General features: G+C 46.5%; 1 protein-coding gene across 4 annotated transcripts; it reads right to left on the bottom strand.

Annotated features, from left to right (window-relative positions):
* Nucleotides 1-1,499: 1,499 nt before the first annotated feature.
* On the bottom strand, nt 1,500-10,284 carry LOC136528963 (ent-kaurene oxidase-like 3). 4 transcript variants are annotated; one of them, XM_066521976.1, is made up of 8 exons: nt 10,060-10,284; nt 5,484-5,644; nt 3,461-3,622; nt 3,231-3,371; nt 2,624-2,878; nt 2,374-2,532; nt 2,092-2,286; nt 1,500-1,994 (listed from the first exon to the last, which is right to left on the bottom strand). In XM_066521976.1, the coding sequence occupies exons 1-8, from the start codon at nt 10,193-10,195 to the stop codon at nt 1,677-1,679; spliced, it is 1,527 nt and encodes a 508-aa protein (XP_066378073.1). In that variant the 5' UTR covers nt 10,196-10,284; the 3' UTR covers nt 1,500-1,676. The 4 variants fall into 4 exon arrangements, with proteins under 4 accessions (XP_066378073.1, XP_066378074.1, XP_066378075.1 ...); XM_066521977.1 differs by having other exon boundaries at nt 1,501-1,994; nt 9,971-10,187; XM_066521978.1 differs by lacking the exon at nt 10,060-10,284 and adding an exon at nt 6,138-6,212 and having other exon boundaries at nt 1,501-1,994.
* Nucleotides 10,285-12,260: the final 1,976 nt, after the last annotated feature.

The raw sequence follows: 12,260 nt of genomic DNA, 5'->3' as shown, positions 1-12,260 counted from the left end.
CTCTGTGACGCCCTGAGATCGTGACCCTTTGCCCTGAGCACTCGCGTACACAGTAGACTCGCGGACTAGGAAAGCAAGCGCTTGACGCTCTGATCCTGAAAGTGCTTGGGGATTATAGGGCTGGACTCTACAGTATGCCTAGGTCTAGGCCTCTCCCTCCCCTGGGTCCTCGATCGTCGCACCTCTGGCGCCTCCAGGGCCGGCACTGCCTCACCCGTGTCAGGGCTCTCACGTTCCTGGCGCTCAGCAGCAACAGGCTGCGCAGCTGGCTCCCACGTTCCTGGTGTGGCTTCTGGTTTTCAGAATCGGCATAGGAGGATTTGTGACGCACGAATATTTTTTTTTGATGAAAGTGATTGGTATTTTTTAAGTGGTATATATATATATAATAATAATAATAATAACAGATGAGAAAAAAAGAAAAAAAAAACACCGGTCCGAACGACGACAAAAAAAAGTGGACACGAAATATAAACCTGAAACAATAAAAACAAAAAACATGGAAACAATCTCAAAAAAACACAAAAGGACTAATAAAAAACCAAAAGAACAGAGAACGAAACGGACTAAAAAACACGAAACGACTAAAAAACCAGGGCCAATATTCCACGAGCGTTCACTCAGTTCCGCATCGAGCGATCAAAGATCCGACACCCATCACTTTTCGTTTAAGGAAAAAAATCATTCCCGCATACCTTCACTTTTCACGCAGTCTGGCGCAAGCGCATTCGGGCTATGATGTAAGCCTGATGCAAGGTTGAAAAAAACAAAATATTTATTTTAAATTGCTATAACTTCTAAACGGTGTATTTATTTCTAATTCCGTCTGCACTGGGGTGTTGTACGCGATGAGATGAACAGAACTAGACTCCACTCGCATATGTTTCGAAGAATTTCATTCTACAACAATTTATGTGTAGTAACTTATAATATATAACTTATATCATATAACTTATGTGAAAAACTTGGAAACACATGAGTTATCAAATATAACTTATTTACAACAAGATTAGAGGAGTTACCAACAAGAAAAATCATGATTTAGCCTCGGGCTGTGAAAACCTGTTTAGCCAGTTTCCGCGGAATGTAATGAAATCTTTCTAGGAGAGTAATTTCTTTATCCGACTCCAAAATTGGACAATCTATATATGTTTTTTTTTACTATCTCGATGAGTGGAACGCAATGGTGAAGTCCATTCTTCAATTTGAATAAGTTTCCAAAACCGGCTAAGCTGGTTTTTGCTGGATGATTTTCTAAAAGTTGTATTTTGTTTGTCTGGACTCCAAATTGGATATTCCATATATGTTTTTGATCAAAGTATACAGAAACTATAAACATTTATGATATAAAAATAAGTAACACTAAATTAATAACGGAATATATTTTCATAGTGAACCTAGTTGACTACAAATTTGATTAAACTTAAACGAATTTGACTTGTACAAATCTCATAATTTTTATTTGAAACGGAGGGAGTACTAACTAGACAGCTGAAATATACAGAAGATGACATGCACTTCGTATTATTAACACTTAACTTTCTGGCTTTTTTTTAAAAGACCAAAGACCAAATAAAACTACCACAGCGTAGAGTTCTCATCCAAAAGTTTCATACATACATAGGCAATAGCAAAGTACTGAAATAGTACAGTAATAACCTGTCTACAATTCATGCTCATTTCCTTCCTCTAGGTGTGAGGTACACATGCAATGGGTAAAGCCTGTTGGTTGTAAGCTGGATGGTGTCAGTCTTGTCCTCGTCACCTTCCTTGAGCCTCCAGGTAAACTCTTGCACAAACCTGGCGATGGCTGTGCACGAGATGTTCATCGCCTGCATGCTGCCAGCACAGACCCTCCTTCCTGCACCAAAGGCCATGGTCTTGTACATATCTGCAGCCTCAAACCTCCCGTCCAGAAACCTCTCTGGCTTCCATTCCTCAGGTTCGGCCCAATCGCTTTTGTTCATGTTGCATCCGTACAGATTGATGACCATCTAGCATATTTGTGAATTGTGTTAGAACTCACCTTCCAGCAGCCAACATTATATATGCAACACTTAGCTTGCTGTGAGTGGTCATTGTTGTGCTCACCTCAGTGCCGGCTGGAACTTCATAGCCAGCCAAGTTGGTATTCTCATGGACAAATCTTGGAGGCACTAATGGAACTGGAGAATGCCGCCTCAGGGTCTCATGGAACACCGCGTTCAAGTAGGGTAACTCGGGCAGGTGATCCTCGGTAACTGTCTTATTGCCGCAGACTTTTTGGATTTCTTGATAAAGGTATTCCTGATGTGCGAAAGAAATGCAGTTACCAAAGTAGTATAAGTAGTTAACAGTCTTTCTACAAGGTGAAAAACAAGCTTCAGTGCTTACCTGTTTTTCTGGGTGCTTCGCAATCTCATACATGGCCCACTCGGTCGTGACCAAAGTAGTATCAGCAGCTTCTATGACTGCCTCCCACACCAGCATTAGTAACTGTTCATCAGTCAGTGTATTCTCTGCCAGCAGGAAGTCCAGGTAGGATATCCTAGTCTGCGTTGGAGTTTACTGATTTAAGAACTCAAGAATAACCTTTCTATATATTCTCTCTCTACAAAATTGTTGAAGTATGCCTTTGTGTTACCTCTCCACGTGCAATTCTTTGCTTTTGCTGATTGGTCAAGGCTTGCATCACTGTAGTTTTCCTAGCTTCCGTAGTCAGTACCCTTTCTTCAAAGCTCCTATTTGGAATCCAGCTGAGGTATGGGAAGAAATCCCTCCAGTCGACCTCAATTGCACACATCATCATGTCAGCCACAGTGGCCTGGTAAATTTCCTCCTTTGATATAACCTTCCCATACTCTTCCACGTAGACTGAACTCACATCCTCACCTAAAGCCTGAAATTGTAGCAGGCAATCTCAGAAACATAATAATAAACAAACCGTCATTACATTCTATGATGTATACAGGCCAATGTGAAGTTCTTAAATCTTAAACGTGATATGCATGAAAGCTACTACTACCTCCTTTACATAGACAACAGTTATTTCTTTGCAAAAGATTATATAAATTTGATGATGACAAATCCACAATATCATTTTCATGTGCTAAATCTTAATACTTTTATGTGTATTAGTGGGCAAAGTTTCTAAAGTTTGACCACAAGCTCTAGGATATCATCTATTTATGAACAAAGGTAATAAAAATTTATGGAGCAATCATGAACAACCACACTAAATGTAGACTTACCTGAATCAGGGATAAGCGAAATAATTCATTCTTGAAGACTTCCCGGAAGTTCAGAGGAGAATTTGGATCATCGGTCAACAATGTGTGGAAAGTGTTCAATGTGTTGTCAACCATCATGTTTCTTGTGTCCCTAAATTGTTTCTGATGTTATGTGCAATCACAGCATTATTAGACCTCAGTCGTGATTGACAGTTATTACAATTGTATGATGTAAAAATTGTAACCTATACCTGGCCAGAACTACCCAGCATGGATGTCATGATATAACGCTTAACCATTTTGTGGAAGTCACCATAGTCACTTGTAGCAACCATAGTTTTGTCATGGGTGAGCACTGACAATGCCTTAGATAGCTTTCGAGTAGATATTGATGAGAATTTTGCAATCATTGCCTGTAAAATGTAGGACCAAAATAACTGTCATATTAGTTTTGGCAAATGTAAGAAGAAACAATATTACAACAACACTATAACTTTTATCCTGGTATTTCTATTAAGCAAAAAAGCTCATTCCATCACAAGAAAAATTATAGCCAGAATAACATCAGATTAGCTTTTAAAATAGGAAGAAGGCTATAGAGCTTATTTCAATGGATCAGTGACCTTTGAACCTTGGCGAAGACTATGGAAATCTTGGGCCCCGGCCAAATGCAAATTTTTTCTTTGGCTAGCTATCAGAAACAGATGTTGGACATCGGACAGACTTGCTAAGAGAGGACTGCCTCATCCGGATAAGTGCCCTCTTTGTGATCAAGAAGATGAGACAGTTCAGCACCTTCTAACATCTTGTGTGGTGGCTAGACAAGTATGGTTCAGAGTGCTCGCCCCCCTGAACCTTGTTGAGACAGTCCTCCGACAACATGAGCGCAGTTTTGCTGATTGGTGGCATAAAACAATTAGAAGAGTATCGAAGGAGCACAAAAAAGGAGTGAATTCTCTGATCATGTTGGGTGCTTGGATTATTTGGAAGCATAGGAATGCTTGTGTGTTCGAGGGTGCCTCTTCTTCAGTTAACTCAATACTGCGTGAGCTGAATGATGAGCACAGCCTTTGGTGCTAAGCTGGGGCCAAGAAGTTGCAGAACCTAGGTCTTAGCGGCACAATCTGAGTTAGCTTTGGTCTTGGCTGGTCATGCTGTTTTTTCCTTTCCTTTAGACCAGTGCCAGTGTGATGTAAACCCCCTCATACCTGATCCCTGTATGAGTGGGGTTGATGTATGGGGATCTTTTTTTTCTCTCTCTATAATGCAAAGAAGCGCAGCTCTCCTGCGTTTTCAAAAAAAAGAAAGAAGGAAATCCATTTATACTAATTTTTTTCTCGAACACGCAAGAGAGCTGCTTATCATTATATTAAGAACAAAAAAGGGGTTACCCACACACAAAACACTGTAGAACTAAAACTCGCGCGCCTAATAAAACTTTAAATACAAACCGGCACAAGGGCAAGGAGATAATACACACCTCGAACCCTAACCAAACTTCAAAACCTCAACTCCTCTAAAGCTAGTGACATAACACCAGTCAGAAAAGGGAAAATGCCATCGAAAACACACCGATTGTGGAGATAGCCCAAGCACCTAGGATGATGACCGAATTTAAGCCTTTACGGACCTGGCCATCAACTCTATCATTAACAAAAGCCCATTATACCATCTAAACTATTTTAATTTTCCATTTAACCCCCATACAAAATGTTGACTCAATTTACTACCACAAATTATTCAAACTGGATCAGCTCACGCCCTAATTTTTTTCTTTTTTATTGCTCCACATACAAGTTTAGTCTTGGTTTCAAATTTTGTGGGGATGAAAGATGACACTACACCCTATGTCAATAAAACAATTTAATATTTTTTCTTGATTATTTTCATCAGTTGGGAGAATTTGATGTTATGCTGATATTTTGAATAATGAGTCAAACATACAATGTCAGCATTCGATAAAAACACACAATGTCAGGGTCGTAAAATGGTCTTTCTTTTGTTAAAGATTTTGTTTCAGGATGCAAACAGAACTCTCATATCAGTGTTTGACTTAGGAGATCACCATTAGAAACTCGTAATGCAAATAAAAATACTAGAAGAGACAACATTAAAAGTGTGGAGTTTATTATGCAATAATCATGGTAACACCACTAAAGGTCCAATTGTCATCTGTTACCCGAACTTCAGGAGAAAAAATATTGTATAGTAGCCAATCACAATGTTATTAGTTAAGGAACCACAAAAGATGAAAACACACAACTTCCAACTAACCTCCTTGGCTACTTGAGCTGAATTGAGCACAACTACAGAAGAAGCACCGGTCCTTATAGTGTAAATTGGCCCATAAATTTCAGCCCACTTTGTAAAGGTCTGGTGGGGTTTCTTCTCTTTCAACTGATGAAGATTGCCAATCATTGGTAAACCAGGGACAGCTGCATGAAAAGAAATAAAATAACTCGAGGGTTTAGTTATTTTACCCTGACAGAAAATCTGTAATATTTGATAAGAACATAGGTTCATTAAATGTTAAACCTGGTACCATGTTGTTGTTATTTTTGAGTCTCTACGTGGAAATAAACATATCCTTGCCCCCAAACTAGTTTTTCTATACAATATCAAATTACATTAATAAATTATTTATATATTCATGAATATTTCTGGAGCTTGGTAGTGTTATTCACTTACCTTACTGCCAGGAATACTATGGTAAAACAACACCAAGGAAACTGCTTTTCAAAGGTTTGGATACAATATAATAATGTAAAATATTTCCTTAGTTAGGCACAACACAATATAATAATTTAAAAGTATTCAAGGAACAAAATACTTTGTATTTGATTCTTAGACAGTTTATAAATCAAAATAAGAAGCTGAAATAAGCAGGGAGAATAACTTGTGGAAAATTGATTCATGAGCAAGCCTTACAAAAAGGTACTACTGAATTTTCAGGAGGCTCCTTTTCGGCAGTTCCTCAGTCAGAACAAATCACCCTTTTAATCAAATGCAAATAGAGGGTTTCAGTAATGACATGGCATTATGGCAGTGGTACCATTTTATCTCTTTCTTGAAGGAAGGAAATATCAAATTTCCTTGTGACACTGCACACGGAAATCTCAAGACTGCCAACTGCTTTGCATAACTTTTACGAAGAAAAACACATCACTTTGACTTGTTGCCGTCAGTTGGTGGAAGGTCACAGTTATGGACAGCCCAACTAGATCAAGATTGATGTTGATCTGATCTGCACCAATGAATTAGGTGGGCCATGGGCGTACCCAGTGCAGAGAGCTCCCGCTCTGTGAGAGGTGAATATATCAGTATTCCACACTCCATATACTACACAACTCACAAATGTCTGGAAGCTTCTCTTTTGTTCACCACTTGTGTTCATGTTAAGTGAGCCACGAATCAAAAAAATTTCACTGTAAATGTTACGTCATGAGCCTATTGGGCCTGGGCTGGCGGTATAGCCCGCTAGTGTTAGGGTTAATTAGAGATAAGGGTCGCTTGTTTGGGAGTCAAGTAAACCTTGCTTGGGAGTCAAGTAAACCTCTCTATATAAGGAGAGGAGATGCATTAATCTAATCAAGCAAGAATTAAGAAGGAAATCCCTTCCCTCTTGCTCGGCCGTGGGCAAGGCCCCCGGCCTCCCTCGCAGCCCCAGCCGCCACAATTATGGTCGTGAACAGCACCCGCTTTACCGTAGCACCGCGGGTACTGTAGACCGCCCGTCGCCGCCTCTCCCTTAGCTCTCTCCCTCTCAATCCTAGCAGCCATATAACAATCTGGTATCAGCGATGTCAGGCCCTCTTTCCACCTCCACCAGCCCACCGCCGCCGCCGCCAATCACCACTGCTGCGCAGCTGCTGCCATCCGTTTCGGCGCCCGCTCCGTCCTCTACAATGTCGATGGAGCAGATGACCGCGGCCATCCACGAGCTGACCCGTTCCATGGCCACGATGCAGTCCTACCTCGCCTCGCAGCAGCCGCTGCCCTCCCCACCGCACCCACCACACCGCCACCGCCGCCGCAATCGGTCATGGCCTCCCTACCGCCGGTGTTCCCTGCTGGGAGCCCCTAGTCCAGTGCAACCGGCGTGCCCATCCATCTATTACGAATGCCGCCTTCCCCGTCGCCGATCCCATCTTATGCCCTAGCCCCGACTGTAGGGCCGGTGTATACGATGGCAACGTTTCCGGCGACCACGACGTTGGTTGCCCCAGCCCCTACCACAGGCGCCATGATCCACTACGGTGGGGTGGTATAGCAACCCTCCTACACCGAGGGGTTTTTCTATGGAGGCGTTGATGGCCCCCTCTACTCTACGGCGGCAACATGCAGCACCACCACGACGCCTCGTTGTCCGCAGCCTTTTGCTCTAGAACCAGCAGCTCCGGGTGTCAGCCATGACGCCCACCCTCCACTTTCTACAAGTTAGAGTTCCCGATGCCAGGTTCCGATGAGCCACTGTCGGATCCCTTCGCCAAGGTGTTGGCTGACATTCACTAGCAGCCGACGTCTCTCTCTCTCTGCGCAGCAGGCGCCTCTCTCGGTGCGCCTGGATGTTGTGGCTGCTAGGATTGAGAGGGAGAGAGCTGAGGGAGAGGCGGCGACTTGCGGTCTACAGTACCCGTGGTGCTACAGTAAAGCAGGTGCTGTTCACGACCATAATTGTGGCGGCTAGGGCTGCGAGGGAGGCCGGAGGCCGGCAGGGGGCCTTGCCCACGACCGAGCAAGAGGGAAGGGATTTCCTTCTTAATTCTTGCTTGATTAGATTAATACATCTCCTCTCCTTATATAGAGAGGTTTACTTGACTTCCAAGCAAGGCTTACTTGACCCTTACACTACTACACAAACTTTACTGGAGGCGGGCGTTTTCGGTTTTCTGCGGCGAGCAAAGCCGTCCGCCGCGGCCTAGAGGCCACGGTAAATCATGGCTTAACCGCGGCGGGCGGCCTTGCCCGCCGCGGTTAACCGATTTACCGCGGCGGGCACGCCCGCCGCGGTAAATATACTTTTACCACGACGGGCACGTTAGGATGCCCGCTGCGGTTAATCATTTAAAAAAAACAAAAAAAAAACAGGAGCCCGCCGGCGAGCCCGTTCTCGAGCCCACTGGCGAGCCCACCGGCGATGGATCCGGGCTTCCCACGGCTGCCCGTTTCCCGAGCCCGCCGGCGAGCCCAATCAGAGCCCGAAACCCTAGCGCCGCCGGGATCTTCGCGTCGTCGTCGTAGTCGTCCCTGGATCCGATCGCCTCCACCTCCTCGCGCCGGATCCAGTCGGCCCGCATCGAGGGAGAGACACGGTCCCACCGCCGCCAGAGATGGGTGTGACCGGCCTCCACCTCCCAGATCTGGCTCGCGGCGGCTCCCTTCACCGGATCTGAAGAAGGAAGAAGAGTGAGCAACATCAAGAGGACAAGAGAGAGGAAGAAGGGACAGTGAGCAACACCTTCACCGAGCCGGTCTGATGGATTTGAAACCCTAGCCGCTGCACCACCTCGAGCTCCAAGCTCCGCCACCGCCGCCGCGAAGGGAGTGCGGCCCGCCACCCCGCGAAGGGAGCACGGCCAGCCGCCGCCGCGAGAGCAGGGGGCGCAACCCGCCGCCGCCGCGAGCCGGGGGCGCGACCCGCCGCTGTCGAGGAGGGCGACCCCACGCGCGGAGGTGTGGTCCCCTTCCGCCGCCGCGAGAGCCGGAGAGAGGTGGAGAGGGAAGGGGGAGAGGGGAGGGAGAGCGCGTCGGCGCTATCGCGAGGAGGAGGAGTGCGGCGCGGGGCTGCTCGGTGGGAGACAGAGAGAGGGTGAGGACGAGTGTAGAAACCCTAAGCTCTGGTATTTATATATGAGCCTGGTATGGGCTGCGCCTGGGCGCCGAACTGGGCCAAAAATTTATCGTGGCGGGCCTTATTTGATGCCCGCCACGGTAAATCGATTTACCGTGGCGGACGTCTTAAGATGTCCGCCGTGAAAAATAGGGTATTTTCCATGGCGGACATCTTAAGACGCCCGCCACGGTAAATCGATTTACCGTGGCGGGCAAAAACGTCCGCCACGGTAAATAAAAAAAGATCCGCCTCGGTAAATCATGGGCATTAACCGCAGCGGGCAAAAATTGTGCCCGCCACGGAGGCTATTTTGGTGACGCAACGCAAATTCGTTTCTGTAGTAGTGTTAAGCAAGCGACCCTTATCTCTAATTAACCCTAATAATAGCGGGCTATACCGCCAACCCAGGCCCAATAGGCTCATTACCTACTCTAACAGTAAATTTCACACAGCCTACCGCCCTACCATTAGCTTAAATTATGTCTTATTGTCAGATTAAGAAACTGCTCTAATTCGAGGTCAGGATTTCATTTCTGGAACTGAAAGTATTTAGGCAGTTAGGCACGTTGGGCAGCATGCGTAGTAATCCAGTGATACCGATACGTGTGCACTAATGGAGAGCACTAACGGGGCCTTAGGCATAGTTTAGCACAGCTCAACCTTAAACTATTCCCAGGCACGCTCAGAATGTGATTCGGTAATCGGTAGTGGTCCAGTATACATGGCATCAAAATCCATATCCTTGTTTTTTTTTCTAGGATTAGCGACCACACTAAGAAATGCAAGAAATAATTTATTTATAATTTTCTATGCAAAAAAAGAAAGGTGAATGTAGGACGTGATTATTATTCGGAACGCTGGAAAGAATTTATTCTTAAATTAAATCCCCCGTCACCCCAAGAAGAACATAAGAAAAAACAGTTTGTACCGATGCAGCCGAGAAGGAGCCGGACTAATAAGGATCAGGACGCCAGGCTCCGCATTAGACAAAGTGCGGGATCATGTCGGGTGACTGACCCGGGGGCGCGTTGAGGTGTTTCTTGGGCCCGGCGAGGCCGGCCTTTCCGGCGAGCGCTGCAGCGGCCACCAGCCCGCCGACGGCCACCGCTGCCGCCGCGCCGCCCGCGGGGAGCGCAGCCACTAGAGACTCCATGCGCGTGAACCGGACTGGACTGCCCGTGCGCTGGTATCGGAATGGGGAGCGGGCCGGAGTGGAGGGAGAGGGAGGCTAGAGATGTGAGAGACAGCGCGGTGCGACGGGCGCCCTTTATACAAAAGTTAGCAGGTGACGCGACGCGAGGGAGACGTGGCCGCCGAAATTTTTATTTTTTAGTCTTTTTTTAAATTTTTTCATAAATATATCTCTGAAAATAAGATTTTAAAATCTACAAGATGACGAGGACCGAACCGCTCATGACGCGCACATGTTTCTGACTTTTTGACTAGCGAGGGCGCAGGATTGTCAAGATCTAGAATCACAGACATCAGCCAGCTCCAATCGCGGCAGACATGGCGTCAAATCACGCACCGGCAGGGCGCGGCAGTTTGCAGGCCGCGATGTGTCGTCCGGATCCAATCCAAGGTGGGCCGAGATTACACTTGACAGGCAGCTCAGCGTCATAGATGCTAACGTCGAGCTCGATCTGTGGCGCCGAAGCGGTGTCCGACGACACCAAGTGCCTGGCGCTCGCCGTCGCCTCCAGCGCCTTCATCGGCGCCAGCTTCATCCTCAAGAAGATCGGCCTCCTGCGCGCTGCCAAGTGCGGCGCGCGCGCAGGTACGGCACCTCTCCCGCATTGCCGCGCCTAGCTTCCACTCGTCTTCTCCAGGCGTCTCCGTCCTAGGATCCCATATTCCCATCCCGCCCAGGGCTGCCTCTTGAGTCGTCTGATCTGATATGCCCCTGCCCCCGGCTCCGTGGAGGTCGTTCGTTCTGAATCTGAGCCCGCATTCGCTCACCTGATCCGAGCGAACAAGTCCAGCCGCACCACCCGCTTTCGTCAATTCGCCGCCCTGGTTCAGGTAGACACAGGCACTGGCGGTTGGATTGGATCCGGACGACACACCGCGGCCTGCAAACTGCCGTGCGTGCCGGTGCGTGATTTGACGCCATGTCTGCCGCGATTGGACCTTGCTGATGTCTGTGATTCTAGATCTTGACAATCCTACGCCCTCGCTAGTCAAAGTCAGAAACATGTGCGCGTCATGATCGGTTCGGTCCTCATCGTCTTGACAATCCTGCGCCCTCGCTAGTCAAAGTCAGAAACATGTGCGCGTCGTGAGCGGTTTCCAAGATACATGTGATCCAAGCTCGGGGGCTGCTTTGGTTTCCAAGCTGGGGCCAATTTGGTTGCTCTGTTATTTTCATCTAGTATTGTTGTGTTCAACTTCATCAATTATGTCTTCTTCTTTTTTCGGCAAACCTGTTATAAGGTCTAGCAGACATTCCATAAAAACAAGCTCTATTCATGCGTCATGCCCAATAGTCCTCTGATTTAAGCTTATCGGGCCCATTTCTGTTTTGCATTACAGGTGGTGGAGGATACACTTACCTCTCCGAGCCACTTCTTTCTGAGCTTTCTCACTCTCAAGCTCCTCCATCACCTTTTGGACTTCAGCTTCTTTCTCAGCTCTCTCACTGTCAAGCTGGTTAATCGCGGCACCTAGCCTGTTCATCACAAAGACAAGGAACTCAATGTGAGATAGCTTGAGTACAGTTAAAGAGTTAAATTTGGATGCTATGTAGCAAAATATAAACATACTTGCCTGACAACCGCTAAAGAATGGACTTGACTTGGTAAAGTAAAGACTAACAGTTTGAAAGACTAGCCAAAGTACCGATGCATGCTCTCTATAAATGTGTTCATGCACATGCAGCAAGACCATGGACCTTTCTGGATCAAAGAAAACGTGTTTACCCATCCGTTGCCAATTAATACGTTCTTCAAGTTCTACAGGGGGTACATATGGTTTCCGTGCAAATGAACACATCTCAGTACCCAACAAAAATACACAAAGCAGCGAGATAGTTGCGAAAGTACCTTTGGAAATCTCCCATGATCCTGCTGAAACTGTCACGCATGATCCTGCTGAGACTGTCACCTTCCATTGCTGCAGGACGGGCAGAAGCTATGGTATTCATCCCCAGGAAAGATATTGAGTGAGAAGTTGATCCATGGACGGCATTCGCATCTTGGCATTTCGCACCGCAGGCAGGG

This window comes from Miscanthus floridulus, chromosome 19 (genome assembly GCF_019320115.1).
Source record: "Miscanthus floridulus cultivar M001 chromosome 19, ASM1932011v1, whole genome shotgun sequence".
Classification (NCBI taxonomy): Eukaryota; Viridiplantae; Streptophyta; class Magnoliopsida; order Poales; family Poaceae; genus Miscanthus; species Miscanthus floridulus.
This window is presented reverse-complemented; position numbering and strand designations above follow the sequence as displayed.

What these genes read in the sequence shown, in the direction of transcription:
- LOC136528963 (XM_066521976.1), bottom strand. Translation starts at nt 10,195, where the DNA reads ATGGAGTCTCTAGTGGCTGCGCTCCCCGCGGGCGGCGCGGCGGCAGCG. An exon ending in CAGCTCAAGTAGCCAAGGAG is followed by an intron (nt 3,623 to 5,483) that starts GTTAGTTGGAAG and finishes TACATTTTACAG; the next exon opens with GCAATGATTGCAAAATTCTC. An exon ending in AAGTTCCAGCCGGCACTGAG is followed by an intron (nt 1,995 to 2,091) that starts GTGAGCACAACA and finishes CAAATATGCTAG; the next exon opens with ATGGTCATCAATCTGTACGG.